This window comes from Hetaerina americana, unplaced genomic scaffold, assembly GCF_022747635.1.
Source record: "Hetaerina americana unplaced genomic scaffold, ioHetAmer1.1.p SCAF_9, whole genome shotgun sequence".
In the NCBI taxonomy this organism is placed as follows: Eukaryota; Metazoa; Arthropoda; class Insecta; order Odonata; family Calopterygidae; genus Hetaerina; species Hetaerina americana.
This window is the reverse complement of record NW_027287538.1, coordinates 21691265-21716388: the sequence shown is the minus strand read 5'-3', so window position 1 is coordinate 21716388 and position 25124 is coordinate 21691265. Positions and strand designations below refer to the sequence as shown.

The 25124-nt window shown below is 36.5% G+C and overlaps 1 protein-coding gene across 1 annotated transcript; it reads left to right on the top strand.

Annotated features, from left to right (window-relative positions):
* Positions 1–895: 895 nt before the first annotated feature.
* Positions 896–21499, top strand: LOC139698967 (uncharacterized). Its single transcript, XM_071597962.1, has 14 exons — positions 896–1094; positions 1572–1654; positions 1978–2039; positions 2146–2500; positions 5324–5667; positions 7184–7290; positions 7993–8279; positions 8784–8886; positions 10071–10284; positions 11475–11594; positions 12461–12598; positions 12891–13028; positions 19974–20060; positions 20919–21499. The coding sequence occupies exons 1-14, from the start codon at positions 1015–1017 to the stop codon at positions 21123–21125; spliced, it is 2325 nt and encodes a 774-aa protein (XP_071454063.1). The 5' UTR covers positions 896–1014; the 3' UTR covers positions 21126–21499.
* Positions 21500–25124: the final 3625 nt, after the last annotated feature.

Genomic DNA, 25124 nt, shown 5'->3' with positions numbered 1-25124 from the left:
CTTTCTCTAGCGGGATCAATGCAAGCATAATACTTATGTGACTATCAAAAAACATAATAAACCATTACGAACATATTTCAAATTACACAATGCAATCAGGAATATAACTGAAGAGGACTACGCTAGCTTTCTTAAATGCTTAGAAAGTAATGTAAATATATAAAAATCAAAAGTTTGGCTATGTCGCACCATCATCTGAAAAAATTGACTTGATTATTTGTGCGAAATAACTACAATATAACCTAAACTATAACTAAATATAACCTAAAATATAACAAGGCTAAGTATACTCAGTGTCAACACGAAGGCGACATTTCGGCGACATGAGTAAATGAGTACAGCGGTGGTGGGTAAGGAAGAAAAATTACTCATTGTCCCTGCACTAAAAAAGAGAAAAATACTTCAATCTGAAAAAGGACACACCCAACGTTAACCCACCAAAAGGCTCCCAAGTTATTTTACTCTACTGTGAAGAATTCGAACTTGGCACGATGGAAGTCGTATAGTTCAATCCTTCCCTGGACACTTCCTTCAGCAAAATATTCAAGCATCGGAATTATCAAACAGAATTTATAAAGTCATGCCAAGACATTTGATAGGTAGCCTTTCAAGTCTCAAAGAGTAAAACCAGATTATGCATAGACAGCTGACATAATAATCTGTGGGGCCCCTCGATGTATTTTATCCGAAAAAAATAAAGTATACCTATTAACTACTACAAAAAACAACAAGTACCTCAAATGGTATAATGAATACCAAAAGACCACAACCAAGTCCATTACTACACATGGCAACCATGCCGACGAGGCTCTCTCTTTATTATGGCAACATTGTGCTATGTATTCGTGCATTCGCGCCCCTGGTCTTTCGTTGTTCATTTCTTGAGTAGGTCAACATTACTACGACGAGGAGTTGTGAAGTTTAGATTAGAATCTTCTATTAAAATATTTGAAAATGGTCAGAGTACGTAATAATTAGTGGAAATAAGGAAAATAGTTGTTTCGGGCAACCACAATGCTGTCAGCATTTTATGATTATACTATTGCACGGGTGAAGTCTTTCTTTGGCATAGAAGTGGACAGTAGGAAAAGAAGGTATTTTTTTATGAATAACTGATTATAAATAATTTATTTCTGGTCACCTTTATTCACTCCGTTCTATTGGGGTACATTACATATATAACTTTTGTGTGCTGGAAATAAATACCTCTAAATGACCTAAGGCTAATATTAATGTCTGTCACTATGTATATATTTGATGTGGTGTTTTGGCTTTCCTAATCCTAACACAAATTAGAATAGACAGCTTAAAGGTTCCTGTAGTTGATGAGCAAAGATAAAATAATTTGGAGTCCTATACTTTGGTAGGATATCCTTAATCATAATTCAAACTTATTTATGTAATGCAAAAAATTGACTGGAAAGATTTTCTAGCATTTTTTCTGATGGCCGTTCACCACTCAGGAATATGGAGAAGTGTTACTTGGCAGCAGGATAACGTTGAAAATTATTCAACCAAGCCAATTTTGTGGCATGAAATAATCGTATCTCAAACGGGATGTTTCTTTTCAGGATAGACGAAACGGAGATTCCGGAATCATCAAATGCTAAAATAAGGCGCATCGATAAACCTCTTGGAGATAACAATTGTTCTAGTAAGTTAATTTAAGTTATAATCCTAAGCAGCCTACGTGTTAGCACATGTTTTCGATCATATTATAGGTTTGAAACAACAATGGAACACTTCTTATTGTGCTTGGAAAGTATTACTTGAACTTCATTGCAGCCCGTGGGAAACTTGTCTCACACTATTTGTGTTCATGTTGCCTACTTTTAGTATAGTGTAGTGGACACAAGGTTTGTTTGACAGTTCAAATGAGAGTGTGTAAAATAAATATAGGTTATATTTTTATGCATAACTCGCAGCTCAGTCGATATTATGTGTTGATATTAATAAGAGTGCCTGCATTGATTTCAGATTCCATTTGCCGTAACTTACCAGTCATGTCAAATCTAGATAGGAGTCACCATGTGCTAAGGGTAAGAATGAATAGAAATTATGTGGAGTCATTGTTATATAAATTATGTTCAGTCCTTGAATATGTTTCCAAGAAGTAAAAACTTAATGGGAAAAATTTTGTTACAGAGAGAATTTCCAGATGAGGTGTTCTCATGGGAGAAGAAGAATATAGGCAAAGAGAACCAGTTTAATAGTAAATCCAGGTGTCAGGAATCTAATGCTGATGTCATTGTCATAGAGGATGATCCTAATGACAATAGCCATTTGAAGCCTTTCAGTCATAGCTTTAGGAAGTTGGAAGGTGCTTTTGGCAAGGACCAAGTCTTAGAACAACAGCAGGTTCGAAGGAAAACCAAGTCATCGCATAATAAGGAGGTGCTCTTGGTGGACGATGATGAAGATGTGATATTCGTCAAAAATGCATCCAAGCCACAGGAGAAAATGGTCCATGTTCCGTGGACGAAGCCCATACAGTTCACAGGTATGAAATAACTTGGTACCTCCTTGGAGTTGGTTTACAACTGGGACCCATTTCTCAATGCTACAAGCTCTTGGATTCTGCTCAAACATATGTATTAAAATTGTCTTTAAATGTGTAAAGAAAAAATTATATTTTGTGGATGCAAAAGTTAATTTTCAGACATTTATCTGACTCTAAAAATCTTGATCAAGTTAAGGAATGAGGGTTTTCATGCATGCATTCAAAATGCAACAATATCAAAGTGTAAAAATCATTCACCTTAACCATAGTTTGAACCCAATCTATTATATCGATGTCTGGTTGAATGAATTAGCCTGTTAAGCCAACATCATCTTACCCTCAGAAAATTTTTCGGAATTTAGAAAGGGGATGAGTATACATTGTGCATTAGGAATAATGAGGCCTCATGTATGAAGAAATGGTGTAGCCGGAATGCATTTAAATATGCTCTTGAATTTTGAGGAAGCATTTGACAGAGTGTACTGGGCACCATTAATGAACATAAAGCTTGCAATAGAAGTTGAATTGTGAAGGAAACGACTTATCTGGAACCTGACCTACCTACCAAGGTGAGGAAATGGACAGTCTGGTTGGGAAGTGCTAGCCATGGGAGGAAGAATGATTATCATCGCATGTTCTTTTCAATATATTAGTGGATTAAATTCCATGACAGGTATACGAAAGGCTGGAATGAAAGTTGGAGGGAACTCGTTGAATCAGTTAAATTTGAATGTGATTAAGTGCTAGTTTTTTAGTAGTAGTACTCGTACACAGTGAAAGTGCATCGCATCCAGCTGGTCTTTAAGGTTCTAATCATTCTTCAGCTAGCAATCAAGCCCCATGTTTTAAACATTTCCTTGTATCATTGGCACCGTTCCCTCAACCCACTCCACATCTCTCCCAGTTTTTGTATCTTTGGCATATGAAAAGAAACTATTGTAAGAATCAATAGTTAGCCAAATACTTGCAAATCATTAGCAGATTGCAGATGCCATGCGATGGGCATAAAATGAGAATAAAATCCAAATGACCTCAGCTGTCGGTCACCTCTAAATACTACCACTACTACTTCGTAAAATAAACTAAATTGCCGGCCCCGGTGGTGGCGGCGTAACGTCCTCGCCTACCAACCCAGAGGTCGCGGGTTCGATGCCCGCCTAGGTGGATTTTCCTCCATCTAGGGCTTGGTTTTATGTGGTTGTCTTCAATGCAATGTGTGTCATATAAGGGTTAGGTGGAAGAAGGGACTATACGTCTCAACCTCACCAAATTAAGTCGATAAATAAATAAAAAATAAATAAGAAAATTAAGGTAACAAGATTCTCAAGAAATATGTATATATTTATGTGTGTGTGTGTATATATACACGAGGGTTATCCGGAAAGTAGTACCCGTTCGTGAAATAAAAAGACAAAAGTAAATATTAACAAACATAAAAAATTTTATTTGAAAGAGGATACTTTAAACTACTTCTCAACATAATCTCCAAGCAAATTAAGGCATTTGTCATAACGTGTGACAAGTTTCTGTATTCCTGCTGCATAGTCCTTCGCCGCCAGCTCATTGAGATACGCGAGGGACCCATCTTGCACAAATTTTTGCATAATGCAGATGGTGTTTAACAATTTCATGAACAATTGTTCGAGAAACATTGGGAAAATGCTCACAGATGTCATCAATTGTGACGCGCCGATCGTTCCTCACGAATTCGTCAACTGAGCTCACCAGTTGGTCTGTAATGACAGACGGTCTCCCCGAACGCTCATCGTCGTGTGTGTTCCCCCTCCCCATGTTGAAGTTGCGACACCACCGCCGAACAGACGACTCGTCCATTACATTGTCTCCATACACCTCCTTTAATTGGCGATGAATATCACATGGGCGAACGTTTCTTGCATTGAGGAATTTAATCACTGCCCTCACTTCACAACTGGCGGCGTTCTCAATTTTTTTAAACATTGTAAACAATCACAGAAAAAACACAGGCAATGCTAGCGTCACGCAACTTGGCTCAGAGAAGGCAGACAAGCCACTGAAGCTATCTGACCTCGTCCAGCGGCTACTCGCGTCGTCAGCACTTCATGCGGCACGAACGGGTACTACTTTCCGGATGACCCTCGTATATAAACCATAAAAAACCATAAACACAGTAATCAACCCGAAGGTCGGTTTAGTAGGTGATGGTAGAGTTCACCCAGTACTAAGCCCTATACGGCGTGTGAAATTCACACATCAGGGTAGGGGGGCCAGTTCCTTTCCCTGTGCCCCTTATGGTTTCCCAGGAAGATACGGTTCCCGAAAAATCACACAGCTTGAGTGGAGCTGCAGGTGCCCAGGGTGCCTCGCCCGGGAATCGAACCCGGGACCCTCCGGTCAGTAGTCCAACACTCTACCCTCTGGACTACCACGACCCAGTGTGTATATAAATATATATTTATAAATATGTGTGTGTATATCTATATACATATATATATATATTTATGTGTGTATATCTATATATATATATATATATACACACACAAAAACTCACAGCGTTTACAAAAATGCATCGATCGCAATGGCGATTATGTAGGAAAATAGATAATTGATCAATCTGTAAAGTGATGTTTTTTTTTCATAGAAAATAAATGTTTTTTTTTTCAATTTCTAAAAAAACTCAAGACCTTAATTTTGGGATTACCCTCGTATTTGATGACTCTTACGTACATGATATGTATGGTCAGTGGAAAATAAAATATTATTATTATTTCATCAATAAACTCGGTGTGAAGTAGCCTCACTACATAGTTTATTTTCATAATGATCTCTCCTTTTTTTCCCCAGATCGAATTAGCGATTACACTCAACCCTCATCAATTGATACACAGAGGAATTTCAATGAGTCAAGGTATAGACCAAGTGGTTCACTTTTTTGTGCAGAACAACAATTTCCATCCCTGCAGACTAACAGTGATTACACAGATGTGTGGAAGAAATCTCCATCTGTCAGCAAGCTTGATTCTCCCTCAGTGAAAGGAAGAATTCGTGCTGGGACATTATCAAGAGCAGCCATTTTGAAAAAGTCATTGCCTCCCCCTCCCATGTATTTCGGTGTGGAACCAAAATTGTGTCCAAGATGGAAAGGATTGGACGATAAAATAAAAAAGAAGCCCTCTGCCCTGGCGTTGGTAAGACATTCTTAATTGCATTAGTAATCATAGGTCAAAGCATTAATTCATGTGAATTTTAATTTATACCAGTGGTATATCAAAGATTGCCATACATTTATTTGAATTAATTGTAAATGGGATAGAAATACTTATAAAAGATTGCCTCAAAGTAACTGGGGAAGGCGAAAGGGTGTGGATTCCAAGCAGAAAGACGTTTCTTTGACTTTGACTCGAACCGCTGACCAAAAACAATTTATCTTTGACTCTTCATGGGGTCAAGGATATGTACCGTATTTGCCATTGTATTGAATGCACTTTTTTCCCCTAAGAATATGGCAAAAATATGAGGGGCAGTACTCAAAGTAATGAGTTGAAATATGTATCTAAAACCTCTTGTTGAAAATGATGCACCTCTTTAATTTTTCTATTTTGTTTTGTCTTTTTGCTAAAGAATGGTTGCTAATAAATCTTTCCATGATTTTTTTTCTGTTCTGTAATAATAAAAAGTTGGGTGATATATTTTTTGCTTAACTTTGAACGAGGGAGTATTCCAGTAAAATGAGCTCTGATTATGTCTAAAATTATGTTTATCCAATGTTTGCATGCATGTGTTATTCAATTAAATGAAAGTTGATGAAATCATGAATTCCATTTGGGTTTGAATGGTCCAACATTGAGGTAAGCTACCTTAGGGTGTATGCTAGCAGTTAACTTTGCATTCTTCGTTACTGTAGGGATTTTAGTGAAAACAGTGGGACATGAATAACACACATTGGCTTGTCAATCATTCAGAAGTTTGGTGGGGGGGTGTGTGTGTGAGGAAGTAGTCAGAAAGGATCAAATGACCACTAGCCCATTGAAATAATTGAGTTAGCAAATCAAGGAAAGCAAGGGAACAGAAAGATGTTACTTTATATTCAAATATTGTAATGCATTTTTTTAATGAAATATTTTCTTACGAATCAGGAAAACTATTTTTTTTGTTGAGATTTTTTTGGCAGAGCGTGGGCCAAAAACAATGCAGATTCTGCTATGATATTGCATTCAAGCTACAAGTGATTACGTTGGCAAAGAACTTGCAAACGACTCTGGAGATGTATTTCTGGGTCTTGAGATTGGCGAGGGAAAGATAATGTTCCCTTGCAACATTTTTATAGCCACAAAAAATTGTAAATTAGTGAAAGAAATCATTATGGAAAATCATGAAGATTGCTGAATTTTTTTTTAGAAAAGTGTGCAAAAAAGGGGGTGCATTTTATGTGCTGGTGCTTCCTATTTGCCGACATAAATGTTAATAATCACTGAAACCCACCAGGGAGTTAATGCAATTGCTCCAATTGTTTATTTCCTTCATCCCTGGACACTTTGAAGTGACAGTGATAAATTGTCACTGGTTCTGGACACAAAAAAATTTGTTTTCTTCTAATTCAATAACTTTTTAATGCGGTAGAATGTATATTGGAAATGGAGTATGTTTTTTTACAGTTTCCTGTAGTGTGTTTATTTTCTGCGATGAATTTCCTTTTTTTTTCAGTGTTCAGCTATTGATGAAATGAAAGCCTACAGCCACATGTTACAACAGTTCACAAGTGAGACTGCATCCAAACAGATGAACACCCAGTTTGACTCACAAGCATTTAAGTAGGTTGTTTGTATTATTTTTAATATTTTAATTATTTTAAAAGTGGCTCTTATCTGTTCATCCTGCCCATTAAGTTGAATGAATTGAAGTGAAATTTTTTGAAATGTTGTGGTATTATTTTACGAGATTTTAAGTTTTTCTTCTAAGATCCTTTTTTTAATCATCATTCTCTCTTTCTAAGTGAATGTAGAAAAGCTCAGCATATGTTATTGAATGTGTGGATGGTGTAAGCATTTCATATCAATGGGTACTCCTTTTTCATAACCTTGAACTCGGAGTTATACTGTAACCCTATGCTATGGATCTCTGTATGGCATTCTGTTCTTTTGGAGTGAATATTACTTATTCCAGAAAAAATGACAGATTTTCTTGCTGAAAACTTGGCTGAATTTAAACTTAATTGATATATTTTTATTATGCTCAGCTGTCAGCATTCCCCTATTTATGAAAGTGTCTGATTTGTGTAGTTCTCCTTGTGGTAAATCAGTAGATGAGGTCATAAATTTAATTTTTACCGGATAGAGTTAACTAATGACTAACTGCATATAACATAAGAAATCAACATCCTGATGAAAAAAGATCCTTTTATATCTGTAAACCATCTGCCAATATGCAACCTGATAAGTTTGTTATGTGGTCATAGGTTTCTTCCTGTTTTTTTGGATAATTGTAACATGCATATGTTTTCTCCTTGTTGGCAGATTGTTCGAATCTCAACTGAAGAGGAACTACTCATACTCTCGGCTGTTGAAGAGAAAGGAGGGAGTGGAGAGCTCCCAGGTGGTTGAGACAGTTGACCTCTCTGATGAAGATGTGCAGGAAGTTGGGCGTTTGGATGAGGCCCGTGGACCAATCCCCCCCAAGAAGAAACCCAGCAATGACTCAATTGAAATTTTGCCCTCTAGGAAGGATGATGATGTGATCCAAATTTTACCTATGAAGGTTGATGTCCAAAGGACAAGGGAGCGTGTTCCTAAGGCATCCAGAGGTAAGCAACTTAAGTGATTAAAATCCTTCAGCATTTTCAGTAAAAGAGAAAGCAAAATATGATAACAGATAAGGACATTCCTTCCTTAAAAAACAAAATCAACATCCCTATTTTTTTACTTTCAATTAATGTGTGTTAAGGGGGACTTGATGGAATAGATGTGCTGTGCTATCAGGAATCACTACTAATAGTGTCCAGTGTAATCATTGAGTTCCCTTAGATCACAGTATCCAGTATTTTAAGTCCTTTTTTTAAACTATCTGGCAGTATTTTGAGGTAAAAGACAAATAAATGAAGGAAAAAAAGATAAATTTTCACTGGAAAAGTTGTGAATTGGTATCCAGGAAATATTAGTCACCCTGATATCCCTTGTGTGAATAATGAATGGAAATTTCTATATGTATTCATGAAAAATATCATTGTTTAGATATGTAAATTCAAATGTTGAAGACATTAATGTTTTAAGTGATGCTTTAAGAAGAATTATTGTTACATTTGTTTCAGAAAGGGTAGAGGATGATGTCAAGCCTTCGTGGACTCCTCCAAATGCAGTGGAACAAATGATTACTAAGAGTCCTGTTACAGATGATCAATATATAAAGAATATGTAAGTAGAGACATGTTTTTAATATTTTACCTCATCCATGCTACAAAAATGTGATAATTCTGTCCGATTAATGGCTGTGTATTTAGGCTTTTCTGGTCAGATTAAGAGTTTATGGGAGATTTATGCCTGTGGTTGAAGTTCTGTTGTCATTTCAAGGATATTCCTTCCTTAAAAAACAAAATCAACATCCCTATTTTTTTTACTCCTAATTAATGTGTGCTAAATGGGAGCAGGGCACTGATAGTAATTGATTGTGCTGTTTTAAATGTGTTAATTTCGTCCACATCAATTTTATGTCAGATTTTACTGAGAGGCGATAACCAATGGCAATACAGGTCACGTTGGAATATAATATCTGTCTATAAGTCTCTCATTTATTCGTATTCTTCGTATTTAATCTGTATATCACAAGGGAGTCCTGCATACTGTTTAGTTTTTTGTTCAATCCAAACTCCCAATACTCTTTTTCACAAAATCCATGCCCATCCATCTGATGTCCTTACTAATATGGCATCATGCAAGCTTCTCCCCTTTCTGAATCCAAACTGATCATCCTCTCCCCTCCATCTCTCAATTTTGATTATCCTGAGCCCCACTGGCTGTGCATGGGATGAAACTTATTGTTCTGCAGTCACATATGGCTGCCTTTCCCTTTTTTGGTTTAGGAACTGACATTTACCTGGCAAAATCCTCTGGCCTAATTCCTCCCTCATAAATGCTACAAATTAGTCCATAAAAACTATTCTTCACACATTTTCCTAAACCTTTAAGTAGTTTCGCAGGACTGTTGTCCATCCCCTATTTCTATGTCTAACCTTGCTGGCCTATTATTATTATAATTATTATTATTACTTTTTACTTGCCTAGAGATCACAATACAAGGTGGGTGGTGTATGTACATAATATTTGGCACGTCAAAGAGGAGCAAAGACACAGGCTCAATTAAGATACATAAAAGAAATGATGCTCATAGTTACATAAATGTTTGGCACAAACCTATGAACATTGGCTGTAACGTGCACATGCAATATCAAAATCAGAAAAATCATTGATCACCGACATTATCTTTACCTCGTACATCCTCTGTGTATTATTTCTATTCTCTCTTGAATCTTTCTTGTTTCATTCAATAATTTTAATTCCAATAATAATAAATTCTCCTCTTGGCTTTTTTTTTTTTTTAGAGTAGAGAAGTTTACCGATGAAAGAGCGAAAATTGGAAAGGAGCTTGAAAAAGAACATTTAATAAAGAAACTTTGGTCTGAAAGGAGGCATAAATTTGAAGTATCCCTTGAAGACAGACTGAAGAAGTACATGAAAATCACTGATATTGTTTTAGAAGATAAAGAAATAGTTGAGGAGGAAGAGGAATTGCCAGAATTAACTCAGGAAATGCTGGTAAGTGTAGAGATAGTTTCGCTAATTTGTTGTGCATTCACATCCACTATCGCATGTATTTGTAAAGTTGGTGGCAGACTGAAAAAAATTCTTTGTTTTTAGAAATTGGTGATGCTTCTTTAAGTTTTGTTGTAACATAATATGATGTTGAGTGTACTTATGCTTTAGGATTGACTGTAATCATTTTCCGGTATTTAAATTCATTGCTACGTTTGTAGTGGCTACCTAGTGAGTGAATAATTTAATTAGATTTCATCATAGATATATTGTCCTAGGAATATCCCTTCCTTTTGTCAGTCAATCATTATCAAAAAGGGGGAAGGACCGATATCTGTTTCAATTTTCATGTATATCGGGGTAGTCAAGGGGTAGAGCATTGGACTACTGACTGGAGGGCCCGGGTTCAATTCCCGAGCAAGCCTCTCTTGGCACCCTCAGCTTCACTCAAGATATGTGATTTTTTGGGTACCGCATCTTCCTAGGAAACCATAACCGGCACAGGGAAAGGAACTGGCACCCCTACCCTAATATGTGAATTTCTCACGTCGTCTGGCTTAGTACTGGGTGAACTCTACCATCACCTGCCAAACTGACCTTCGGGTTGATTACTGTGTTAATGTTTTTTTTATTAACTAGATATAAACATTAAGTTTGGGTTGATAGGTATAGGTAAAGCTCACACAGTACTTATGGCATGTAAAATTCACATGTCTGGGTAATAAGGGGGGGGCATTTTCTTTCCCTGTGCCACATATGGATTCACGAGAAGACCTGGTACTTGAAAAGTCACGCAGCTTGGGTGAAGCTAAGGGCACCTAGATGGGCATGCCCAGGAATATAACCCGAACCCTCGTGTCATTAGCCCAATCCTCTACCCACTGGACAACCATGTCTGTTCATATAGATTGCTTGACTTAAGAGTAAATTCAAACAAATTTGTTCCGTTCTAATGTGGACCAGAACTAGTCCCTAATCTTGATTTCTAATATACCTACTGTGGTTTATTCAAGTGTTGCATTTTTCATGAATGTGGCCCCACGATGTCGAAGAGGATGCCTGTTTTCTTATATTCTCACTCTGTCTCCTCTGATGGCCTTTTGCAATATGTTCTATTAAGTATGTGTGTTCACGGATCCATAATTATAAATGTTTTTTTTTACATTTTCTCTAATGAAACATTTTTTTTGCAGGATATCGTTCACAATGCATTACAGAAGGGTAGAGGTTGTGTTTTGGCACGGTTGGGAGCAAATGTTATTACGGGTGCTGACATTCAAACTCTAGCGGACAGTAATTGGTTGAATGATGAGGTGAGAAAACAATTTTTTTGGTATCCTGAAAAGTTAGGGAGAATGTTTTATTTAGTAGCTGTGTCCATCCAAAAACCTACCTTAACTGGTAGATTACCTAATAATAATAATAAAATATATACATACATATATATATATATATATATATATATATATATATATATATATATATATATGTGGGTCATGGTAGTCCAGTGGGTAGAGCGTTGGACTGCTGAGCTCCACCCAAGCTAAAGTGATTTTTTGGGTACCAGGTCATCCTGGGAAACCATAACCTGCACAGGGAAAGGAACTGGCCCCCCTACCCTGATGTGTGAATTTTCACACGCCATATAGGGCTTAGTACTGGGTGATCTCTACCATCATCTACTAAACCGACCTTCGGGTTGACTACTGTGTTTATGGTTTTATGGTTTATATATATATATGTATATATATATACATATGCATATTTATATATATATATATATATACACATATATATGTATATATATGTGTATATATAAATAAATAAATAAATATATATATACGCACATGTATATATATATATATATATATGTGTATACATTTATATATATATACACACATATATATATATATATATATATATATATATATATATATATATATATATATATATATATATATATATATATATATATATATATATATGTGTATACATATATATATATATATATGTATATATATATATATATGTATATATATATATATATATATATATATATATATATATATATATATATATATATATATATATATATATATATATATATATATATATACTTATGTCTTGTATTTTTCTCTATGGTGTTTAGTCAAGGTCATTGATGACATTAACATTTCAGGTTATCAACAATTACATGGATATGCTGACTCAACGTGGACAGAGTGATGATTACCCCTCAGTATATTGCTTCAACACATTTTTTTACCCCAAGCTCAACAGCAGCGGTTACTCATCCATAAGAAGGTGGACCAAGAAGGTACGCATATTCATTGAAATGTGTCGCTTGTAGTAATGTTGAGAAATTTTATGCTTAGTAATGTCACCATCGCAACTGTGAATTCAGATGTTTCATTCAATTTGAAATTGTGTGAAATACGGTCTTTAAGTTGCCATAATTAAGTTGTTCTGAAAATATTAGATATTTGGTGTTTTAATCTCATAATTGGGATGACTATGATTTATATTATTCAATGAATATGTTTTCTTCCGTCAGTTCATTAATTTAATACTTGTTTTCTTATGTATTATTTTAAATTTATATTTAAAAGGTGGATATTTTTCAAAAAGATATGCTGATCGTTCCCCTCCATTTGGAAATTCACTGGGCGCTTGCTGTTGTGGACTTCAGACAAAAAACGATTTGTTATTATGACAGTATGAATGGGAGGAAAAGGAATATTTTACAGGTAAAATAGTTGTCGTAATCCTTTCGATTCTTATATTAGAATTTAGAATTTCTGTCACTTCATGTACTTGTTGATTTTGCCCACCCAATAATTTTTTTACTTAGTCAACCTATGAAGAAAAGGTTGTGAATTACATCGTGAAATATAGTTTTTGACCACTTTGATAAAATATTTTGACTGTCTATGATTTTCTGATTAAAAATGCATGCACTGGAATGGAATGGCTCATTTGCTGTACAAAAGTTGAAAATTTAGCACCTTAATAAAAATGTATCCATCCATAAAGGAATTCCATAAAAAACCTGGGAAGTAGACTAAACAAAGGAAATATTTGGGATGAACCCCAAAGAATTTCTGATACTGTGTTATAATCTCCTAGAATCTTTCCTTCTGTGTTTGGTGAGGTTTTTAAATTACTTGCATGCAGCCATCAATGTACATTTTTATAGACACTTTTATAAAGTGCCTCTGTCGTGACTTTGAATCAATCTTCAACTCTAGCGCATGGCATACTAAGTTCTGTAATGCGTGAAATTCTCATATGAAATGGAACAGGGAGTGGTTTCATTTCCTTTGCCTGTGCCACCTCCAATAGCCGAGGAATACTGGTACCGAGAAAATCACCGACTGATTGGGTTTAGCTGGTTGTTTCCAAAAGCCTCTTCTGGATTTCAACCCAGACTCCCGGTTAGAAGAACTACTGCTTGCACTGGTCCACTGCATCCCCTGGGATGCTGCCAAATGCTTCAACATCCCACATTGCAATAAATCATCGTTGCCATGCTCATTTTATTATTATAAATTAAAATATGTGCATGCAGACATTTTCAACTGGTGCACAAGTCCTTAGACAGTTGAGCGAAGTTGAGTCAAGATTCCGGTGTTGACGCCCTTTACGCTATGGCGTCCAATGTTGTTATGCTCTCGTGTGATGTCTGTAAAAAACACTTCGAACACACTGATAAACTAATCTGCTGCGATTACTGCACAAGGTTTTTTCATCCTAAGTGCACTGGACTGAAGGACCTGCCACTAAAGGCGTTTTTGGAGTGCCATGATCTATTTTGGCAGTGTTTTTTCTGTCGAGCGTCCGACGTCAAAATTTCTAGCATGGCGTCAGACATTGAATTTCTGAAGCGAGAACTAGTGAAGCTGAAAGCAGATCGTGAAGTTATTGCTTTGAGTGATAAATGTGTGGTCTCCTCTGCTGACCGCCAAAACTCTGAGAAACCCACGACACCAGGCACTCTTGGCCAAGTGACGTCATATTCCGAGGAAACACCCATCCACAATCGTCCGTTCACGCGAGGCTTTAAACGGCAGAATGCATCTGCTGAGCCTGCCATGCCCTGCGTTCAACAGCCTACCTCCCTATCGTCTGAAACTTCTTCTGAAGCGATCATCTCTCAACCGAGTGTAACTATTTCACCTAATCCTTCCTCCAATTCTCCTAACGATGGCTTCATTGAAGTGAAAAAGCGGCAATGTCGATCACCTATTATGGGCTCCTCCAATAACAAGAGCTCTATCTCCGGCATCTCGCGGCGTTCTCATGTTCATGTCTGGAATTTGCATCCTGACACGACGAAAGACGAAATCATGTCCTATCTGAAGGTTAATTTGCCGGATCTTCTTGATTCTGCTGTAAACATTGAGCTACTTAAGGTAACCAGAGGCAATTACACCTCCTTTCATTTGTCTGTGAATCAAGATTTACATGAAAAGCTCCTTACCCCAGAGTTCTGGCCAAAAAATATCTGTATCGGAAATTACTCTTTTCGGAGACCTCGCCCGGAAATTGCGGCAGGATAACCACGCAATTAAAGATTCTCCATATTAACATTCAGTGTTTGCGCAATAAACTGATTGACCTTGAAGTATTTACAAGTGAACATAACCCTGATGTGATTTGTGTAAATAAGCACTGGCTTCAGAAGGGGGAACTGCTTTCGTTCCGACTTACTGGTTACGTTCTCGCCGATGCTTTTTGCTGAGCAACAAGCAAAAATGGTGGTCTATTAATCCTAGTGTCTGTGAGACTGACATATTCCTCAGTGCCACTTATCCAGTTCTCCAATTCCCTTAATGAAGATCACCTGTTCGAGTCCAGTCTGTCTCGTATCAAAGGAAACAACCGTGATCATATAATTTTTACGATTTATCGTTCTCCAGTCAGTGATTTCGATGTGTTCCTTTCTAAATTTTATACATTGTTGGAATTAATCCATAAGTCTATTCCTAACCCGATGCTGATTATAACTGGCGACTTCAACTGCAACCTTTTAGAAAGCTCTAAAGCTAAATATGATCTGTTTGACATTCTGTCTTCCTTTGGCCTTTCTGTTACTAATATGGTAGCCACTAGAGTTTGCAGAACTGCTTCTACTCTTCTAGATGTAGTTCTTACAAATTCCAGTGCAGAGTTATCTGAAACCGTAACAATCGAGTCTCATATTTCTGACCATTTTCCTCTCCTAGCCACTTTCACCTTCAGTGATAATAGTAACAGCAAGACCATTTTCAGAAGAAAATTTTCCGATGAGAACATTTTTAACTTCTTTGAGCTGCTAAGCTCCCATGACTGGTCGAATGTTTACAGCGATTGCTGTTTTGACAACAACTTTCTTTACTTCTATTCTACTTACCTTGAATACTTCAATTTTTGTTTTCCCATTGTGCCAATTAGGTTCAAAACCTCAGTTTTACATCATAATAAGAAACCCTGGGTTACCAATGAAATTCATAATCTTGCAAGGTACATGAAAGATTTAGCAGCATATTTTAGAAATAAAACTTGACTCCTTCAGTCAACACGAATACTCCACTATGAAAAAGGAATACAGGACTATTCTTTATAATGCTAAACGATCATATAACAATTCCCGAATTACTAATGCCTCTAACAAATCTAGGGAAGCCTGGAAAATAATTAATGAATCCAAATCTATCTCAAATGTCAACTCTGACATTGTACTTCGTAATACTTCTGGAAAGTTAAATCAAAATACTATACAGATGGCATCCTCCCTCAATGAACATTACCTATCTCAGATAACTCCTACAAATCAGTGTAACAGTGGCAAATATCCCCTTACTTCCAACTCTTGTAACTCGCTACTCTTATATCCCTGTTCAGAACATGAATTAACTAAGGCAATGTCCAAAATTAGTAATAAATACTCTGCAGGTCTTGATGGAATACCAGCCACTATTGTTAAGAAATCTTACGAGGCAATTAAGCTTCCATTATTATTTTTAATTAACAAATCTCTAAAGGTAGGGAAATTCCCTGCCACCTTGAAAGTGGCGAAAGTCTTGCCCCTTTACAAGGGCAAAGGACCTAAAGATGATATGAATTCTTATCAGCCCATTTCATTGCTCAACCAATTTGGTAAAATATTTGAATTTTTGTACAATCGTTTAATATTATTTCTGGAATCCCATAACTTACTTTCTCCCAACCAACATGGTTTCAGAAAACTCAGGTCTACATCCACAGCTATAAATCAAGCAGTTAACAAAATAACTTCTGATCTGGATAATAGATCTTAATCTCTTGCCTTATTTTTCGATTTTTCGAAGGCGTTTGATGCTGTCAATCACAACCTCTTACTTCGAAAAATTGAATGCCTGGGAATAAGAGGGACTTCCCTAGACTGGGTTAGATCCTATCTCCTGGACAGAAAACAATGTGTAGCCTTAAGTAAACAAGGAAGAGAGTTCCTTTCTCCAGTAAAAAGTGTACTATGTGGTGTACCCCAGGGATCTGTCCTGGGCCCAATCTTGTTCCTCATGTACGTAAATGATCTACCAACATTACTGAACTCTGTACCAGGCGTGCCGCCTGTTGTCTATGCTGATGACACAAATGTCCTCGTGTCTGCCTCCTCTGTAGACACACTAATATTAACCTCTGCTTTCGTTACCCAGCTGTTACATGAGTGGTGTCTCCTCAATTCCCTCCTCCTCAATGTTAGTAAATCTTCTTTAATTTATTTTGCTAATAAGAATAAATCAGCTGCTTGCATAACTGTAATTATTGATAACGAACCTATTGTACAAAAAAGTAATTCATGTTTTCTAGGCATCTCTATTGACAGTCGTCTGTCTTGGGATGACCATATTCTCAAACTTCGTAATAAGTTGAGTTCACTTTGTCATCTTATCAGATTCATTAGGCATACCGTCAATACTGAGGTCTTATTGTCTCTTTATTTTAGTGAATTTTACTCTCATGTTATTTATAGTATTCTTTTATGGGGCCCTTCACCTAATGCAAATATTATATTTAAAATTCAAAAACGGATCATCCGACTTATTTGCTTTGCTACTCATGCAGCATCCTGTCGTCCCCTTTTTAAAAAATTGAAAATTTTACCCATTCCCTGTGTGTATATGTATTGCGCATCTTTGTATGTCAAAAGCAACTTCTCTAGTTATCTTTCCAATGCCAACGTTCACAATTATAACACAAGGCATTCTGCTGACCTCCACCAAAACTTTGTCAGAACCTGTACCGCCGCCCATGGACCTAAACATATGGGCCTCATGATTTTTAATAAACTTCCTAAAGAACTGAAAGCACAACATAAGCTGCCTATATTTAAGCTCAACCTTCAGAAATATTTACTCTGTAAAATGTTTTATTCTATTAATGAACTTCTTGTCCCATGAGTTTCTTTGTATTTAAACATGTAATTAGTATTTATCATTTCTTTATATAACATTGACCTGTCCTATATCTGTCCTTGTTTTTTACAATTGTACAAATCTGCTGGGCAAATAAAATTACTAATTTACTTACTTAGAATCAAATCTGATTTTGTACAGTACAATAACTAAAGTGAACATAAAAAAACCAATCATTCATGAAATCATAAAAAAAGAAAAAAAATAAACCGCTATTGATTGGATGGCCCGGGTTCAATTCCTGGGCAAGCCTCTCCAGGCACCACAGGGAAAGGAACTGGCCTTCCTATCCTGATGTGTGAATTTCACATGTCATCGGGCACTCTACCATCACCTACCAAACTGACCTTTTGGTTGATTACTGTGTTTATGGTTTTTTTTTGCATGGATTGTCGAGGATAAATGCAAAGTGATACCGCACTTGGCCCAGCATTATACCACATCTAATATCATGCACTTTCCAGCATCACATCTGGTCCTAAAATGCCCATAATGTTTTCTCAGCTTCATTTTGTCATACATGATTATTGTTCTCTTCCCTCTTGTCTTTCTTACTTCAAATATCTTCCCACTATGTCGCATTATTCTTCAATATTCCATTGCTTCTCATTACCTTGTGTATCTATTTAAACTGCCTACTTAGAAATTCTCTGAACAACCTTCTCTGGTCGCACCCTTGATCTTTTCCATTTGTTTTTTCTATGCATCCTCTATTTTTCAAAACCTTACCTATCTATGCATATCCCCTAAGATTCATTTGTCCCAGTTTAGGAGCCATGCAAAACTCTTCACTCTCCATTAAAGTTTCACTGATTGTTTCTTTAATTAAGTTAAGACAATGAAGTTTTTTGTGTGAAAAAAATTATATTTACTCAGTGCATTGTTTCTTTACCCACGTGCCACACTCAAATAATGTTGCTTTATAATTTTCTGGACAGCCTGTCAATAATTCAAAAGCCTTTATTGAATTGGCGACTGTTAATGTTTTTAGTTTTAGTATGAATTTCATATGTCAATTGATATGTTTACACTTATTTTGTGAAATTAAAAAATTTATTCTCCAGTTCCCATTTTTATTGTTTTGAATATCCCTTGAAAATTTTTTAAATTAAAGCATGACTTTCCTTTCCCTCTAACATCAAATATTGTTTGTTTGAACATCAGAGCATTGTCAGGTATCAGGACTTGGTATTTTTTTGTATGACCAAGTTCAATAGATTGTTCACTTCTGGATGCTGTGCCAAAAGCATCAGTTCTGTAACCATTCAATGATTTAAATCAACTTTAACAATAGTTACCACATATTAAATATTTTTTCACATAACTTGGGTACAACACTAATGCTTAAACATCATCAAGTGCAGTAAAACAGAGAAATTACTTTTGTAAATATGTGATAATTCCTGTTAGTAGTGCACTTGGCAATGATGCTTAAGAATTGCAATCTGAATCAGGCAAAAAACTATATTATCCATAGTACCTATTGCAAATATTAATTTGAATCATTGAATTGTAGTGGAAATTCAGAAAGAAGTTTTTCCCTTTTCTCTGAAATGGCCATACTTGTTAGTTCTTTAAACCATATGATAAAATCTTGCTCTTTTCCAGAAGCTGTGTAATGTGGTGATGACGGCACCACCTTGCTAAACATGATACAATTTTAGTTCATAAGATGTTATAAATTTCTACAGTTATTTACATTTATGAAGCATTTTATGTGATATGATAATGTGAGATCTTTGAATTATTTGATGTGTGTCTTATATGCCATATTGTCTATTTCATCAAGTTGGTGAAGTTACCAATATTAAATGATATAGTCAGGATATATTAAATATTATGTTATAAATGTGATAATGTTCTGTATGCACAATATTGATATTATTATTTCTTATTATACCCAATAGGTTATTGTCATGTTGCTTTATATTACCCTAATCTCAATTTTTCATCTATACAGAAAAAGCAAATATTCAAAAATTAATTTTGCATGTGCTGGTTATTTCACTCTTTTCCTTCCCCTCATTTCCTCTGATGCATATGGATGTTCAATTACCATGGGTAGTGACACCACTGCTCTTAAAGATTTTGTTGCCTCTGTTGTAGTGCATGCAATTGTAGTGTACCCCTCTTCAACTTTGATGGTGCCTAAAAATGTACATCCAGGTTTAAAAATCCTGCTGCTCTGTTTAAGCTTAAATGCACGACAAGAGCTGTAAACTATTTACTAATAGTTCATTTATTATATCTTTTCAGGCATTAATGAAGTATTTGCAGGATGAAAAATCTGATAAGAAGAAGGAAAAGTTTGATAGTTCTGGATGGGATATTAAGTTGGTCCATGTGAGTAAATTTTCAGTTGCTTCGTTTAACGTATCTTAATCATTGTCAATTACTTTTGTTATTATTTTAGTAGTAGTTTACTATGTAAGGGTAGGTGTTCGATAGGCCCAGTCATTACACACTGCTATGCCTATAAGCCTCAGAAAAAACAACACTAAATGCCCTTCACTCTCATATTTCAACAAGTCCTTTTTAAATCTGCATTCTTTCTAAGCCTCTTAATTCCATCCAAAAGGAATATTCTTTTCCTCACTCTGTCTTGCCTGTCCAACATTATCCCCATCTACACTGCAGTTTGCATTCCATTCCTAATCAATAGGTTTCCCCAATTCCTGTTTTATTTCCTCCTTTGAGTTTCCCCCCAGCAACTATCTCTCTTCCCCAAGTCATGGCCAAGCACTTGTTCGTTTGTGTTTCCCTCTGTACGTTTCATAGTTTCCATTATTCTCAATATCCACATCTCAAAGCCATCAATCCTATCTGTAGTAATAAACTTTGCTGCCATCAGTGCACAAATTTACACAGGTGTCCTTCGTATTTCTGGGAATCTTTCACTTATGCAAAATTCCCAATTCTTCCTCTTTGGTCTTTCCTTGTTCTCCAGCCTTAGCATTAGATGGAATTAGTATTTGTTAGAAGAGGAGCTGCTGTATTTCAGTGGTGTAGGAGAAGGAGGAAAATTTTGTTGGTTGAGATATGGGAGTTTTGAGTGCAAGTGGATTTCGTTCTCGTTACAGTATCGCCCGAGTGTGATGTGCAAGTGATTACATGAAAATTGGAAATCATATTTTGTCTGAATCATGAGCACTCATTTGAAGAATCCTGGAATGATAAGGTTTTTATGTCTTTGACTTACAGGACATACCACAGCAGAGAAATGGATACGACTGTGGGGTGTTTGCCTGTATGTTTGCTGAGCATTTGTCACGGGGAGTGGTCAGTGGCAGTAAAGGGTCATCAAAATGCCGTCGCACATATCCCCCATTCCCGTTCTCTCAAGACAACATGCCGTACTTCAGGAAGCGGATGATATATGAAATATTGTCCGGGAAGTTACTCCAATAATATATTTTGTGAGAGTTTGGACAAAGTGACATTTTTAAATCTATGTTTATTAAGTTAATTGGACGATTTTTTATTTATATGTTTTGGATATAAAGAATTCTTGTTTCCTTCTGCCCATGTGTGAAAAAAGTCTAAGCATTTAAGAAAGTAACCCTTGAAACCCAGTTTGTTAATGTCTGTTGCTGTCATTTTGCATGTCACCTACATGCATTACATGTATATTAATCAATTAATTCTCAGCCATGATTGAAGACTTCAATTGTGGGATTTTTAATCCCAGGATCCATTGGATCCCAATGAAACTGTTTTGGAAATCAACCGCTAATAATGTGTTATTTGATAAATACCAATGTAAATATGAAAAAGAGTAAAGCTTTTTGTATGAATTGGTTTTCTTTCTTTTATTAATGTAAATGCCTCTGAAAACATCCATAGAGCATGCAATTATTTTGCTATAAGTGAACCGGGAAGAGATGTTTACCTATTATATTATCAGAACTCGACTTGATTTGTGCCCAATAGCTACCCTAAGAAAAGTTGCTGGCCATATTTTTTTATATAGTTTGCTGCATGATCATATTTACTGCCTCTACTTCTGGAAAAACTAGAATTTTGCACACCTCAGAGTATAAAAAACGTAATACAGTAAAAATTCCTTCTTTGTCCAAGGATTTTACATGTAATTTGCCATTATTAAAAATCATGAGAGACCATTAAAATGCTTTCATTTTTAATTTCAAAAATCAAGATTGCCATACAGCATGGTCCATGTGGATCAGGGGTATGCAGGTATACCTTCGACCTAGCTGATTTGCAGGAGAAATACTTACAATTAAGTATATGTTCCTGCAACCTAATGTCTAGCTGGCACAGAATTTTGATCCAACAACTCACAGGTACAATATCCTCGGACATAAATTAGAGTATGAGCAAAAGTAGCATTTGTACAGGGAATTAATTACCCCCCTGCTGTTTGTGATTGAAAACATCCTGGTGGAAAGTTAAAATTGAGACTTTCTATCATAATGTCCGTTTAAACTATGCATTTATCATCGCGCCTAAAGGAAGAGATGAAATTGTGCAAGAAACAAACACTACAGCATTTATTAATTGCCTGTGCATAGTGAAATCATATACAGGTTGTCTTCCAAAAGTAATGCAATTGAATTACCCACCCCGGTCCTAACGTCAGATTGAACCATTTGGGAGGGGGGAGATGATAAGCTTTGCCGCGAAACCAGTCTCAGTGCTCTTCAAGCTGTGGAAGCGGCAGAACATCAGTTATTATGAACCTCTGCGTGCTGACCGTGTCACAAAATAAATGTAATAGATGGCTAAGCAACCTTACGCGATTACTAAGTTTTGCGCTTAACTGAAAAAATCTCTTGAGGAGACTAACAAAATGATTCGTGAGGCTTATGAGGACTCTGCTCTGCCTTACTCACAAATTTTTAGGTGGTTAAAGACCTTTAAGGAGTGCCTGGAAGAGGTTCACAATGAACAATGCTCTGAGCGGCTGTCAACCAGCAAAATGGACAACAACGTAGCTCGTTTGACAACCCTTGGATTTTGACCGTCGATTGAGTATCAAGATGGTTGCCAATGAACTGAACTTGTCATCTACTGTTTGTGTTTTTCATTGTCACTGAAGATTTAGCAACGAGGTAAGTGTGCACCAAGGTATTTGCCACAATGCGCTATGAGTCTTCAAGTTCCTGGCCAAACACCAGGTGCCAGCACTGTCCCACTTCCCTATTGTCCTGATGTCGCCCCAGCAGACTTCTTTTTGTTCCCTCGGATTAATTCAGCCCTGGAAGGAACCCATTTTTCATCCATAAAAGAGATCCAATTAGCCACAGCGAAGACCTTGCGAGAGGTTCTGGAAGATGCCTTCCAAGGCAGAGTCACTGGAAAAAATGTGTAGAGGCCCTAGGGCAGTACTTTTAAGAATTTTAAGTAATAATTGCTGTTATTTTGAACAATTGGTGATCAAGAAAGAAATCTAAAATAATAAATTCCCTTTTCATTTAAAATAATTCCAGCACTGAGTAATCACAGTAAATGTCGGTTTATTGAAGCAAGAAATAACTGCAACAGAACCTACCGAAGTAATCCTCGGCATGAGTGTAGCCTCATGCCTCTGCTCTTACAGATTCCAAATCTGTCTCTCAATGGGTTGCCTCTATACTTAAGTTCCCTAGGTTGACTGATTATTCTTGTAAGAACATTGGAGCAGAGATTTGGGGATTAAGCATCCAAAAATCCATCCAACAAATATTACTTTATTATTTTACGCAGACCTGGTAGCAAAAAACAGTAATTAACCGGTAAATGGGATTGATAGCTCATGTCATATTAAGCCCTAACGCCATTCATTCACTCTCCCTCACAGTTGGACCTATCTTCATCAGAGCTTGAAGCAACCAGACCTTATCTTCTAACTTGGGCATAAATAATCCTCCTCCTACCTTCGGTCAACCATCTGTGGATGCAGAACACCAGCCTCCCAGTTTGATTGTCAACCAAATAAATAAATTACGTCAGTTTACATCCAAATCAATGGGGGCCTCTAAGAGGAGAGTTGGATGAACATATTGTTTCACTGTGAAAGAATACCAACCATGTGGTGTAGTTGAAAGCAACTAGTTTTTAAAAAACTGCGCAGATGCTCAATCTCAATTATATTTTACCCAGTAGAAAGCTTCTTTCCGGGAATTTGCTACCACCAAGTTGGAAAGACGGGAGACTGCCATCAGGAATATCCTAAATAATGCAGGAGTGAGGGCATTACTACTAATGGTTGGATTTCTCCAACTATTATAAGTTATCTGGCACTGAGAAGACATTTTATTGAAGAAAAATGCATTTTTTTAATCATTCCAAATTGATTGCTTACCCTATACTGACAACATACTTCAGTTAACTTTTTATAGAGATTAAATGGGTTTTAATGTCCTGTTAAACAAAGCTGCAGCCAAATTCCAAAGAAACTGCGGGAGATGCCGCAACAGTAACTTTTAACGGAGTCATCCGCTAATGTGCATTTTAATGCAACAATTTCAGAGCGTAAAAATCATTCGCCTTGACTGGGACTCGAACCCAGATCCCTCAATATCCGGTCAAGTGCTTTAGCCACTTAAGCTACCGAGGCGTCCTCTTAAACTCTGAAATTTTGGGGCTTTTAAAGGAACTAGATGTTATGACGAAATACCGTACATACAATGTCACATGCATTCGTAGTCGTGCGCGAGGCGCCACTGTCCACGAGGTTAAAAGCCAACTTTAAACACGTATGGTGTTTTCCCTTTGACAAATTCGGAAAACACCATACGTGTTTAAAGTTGGCTTTTAACCTCGTGGACAGTGGCGCCTCGCGCACGACTACGAATGCATGTGACATTGTATGTACGGTATTTCGTCATAACATCTAGTTCCTTTAAAAGCCCCAAAATTTCAGAGTTTAAGAGGACGCCTCGGTAGCTTAAGTGGCTAAAGCACTTGACCGGATATTGAGGGATCTGGGTTCGAGTCCCAGTCAAGGCGAATGATTTTTACGCTCTGAAATTGTTGCATTAAAAAGCTGCAGCCGTTATGAGTGACAGTGTTGGCAATATTAGAGCAGCAATAAGGATATGTGGGTGACAAGATAATCCTTGTTTTGCTCATTCTCTTAATTTGGTGGTGCACAGGTTGGTACATCAGAAATGAAGTCCCTGCTTACAAAAATTAAAAGTAATTAAAACAGACAATAAGTTTTAATTTTCAGTAATAAATAAATTCACCATTAATACTAAAATATACATTCATAATAAAGATGCTGCTACTAAATCAATGTAAGTACTATTCAGTAATATTTTTTTAAAGCATTAGTGGCCGCAGAGCAAGGAGATCCAAGGGTTTTGGCCACCATTAGTGACCAGGGAGCTACAGCTACCTGTAAGCCCCTAGTATAGTAATGCCTAATTAAATATTAAACTAATGCATTATTTCAATTGTTAA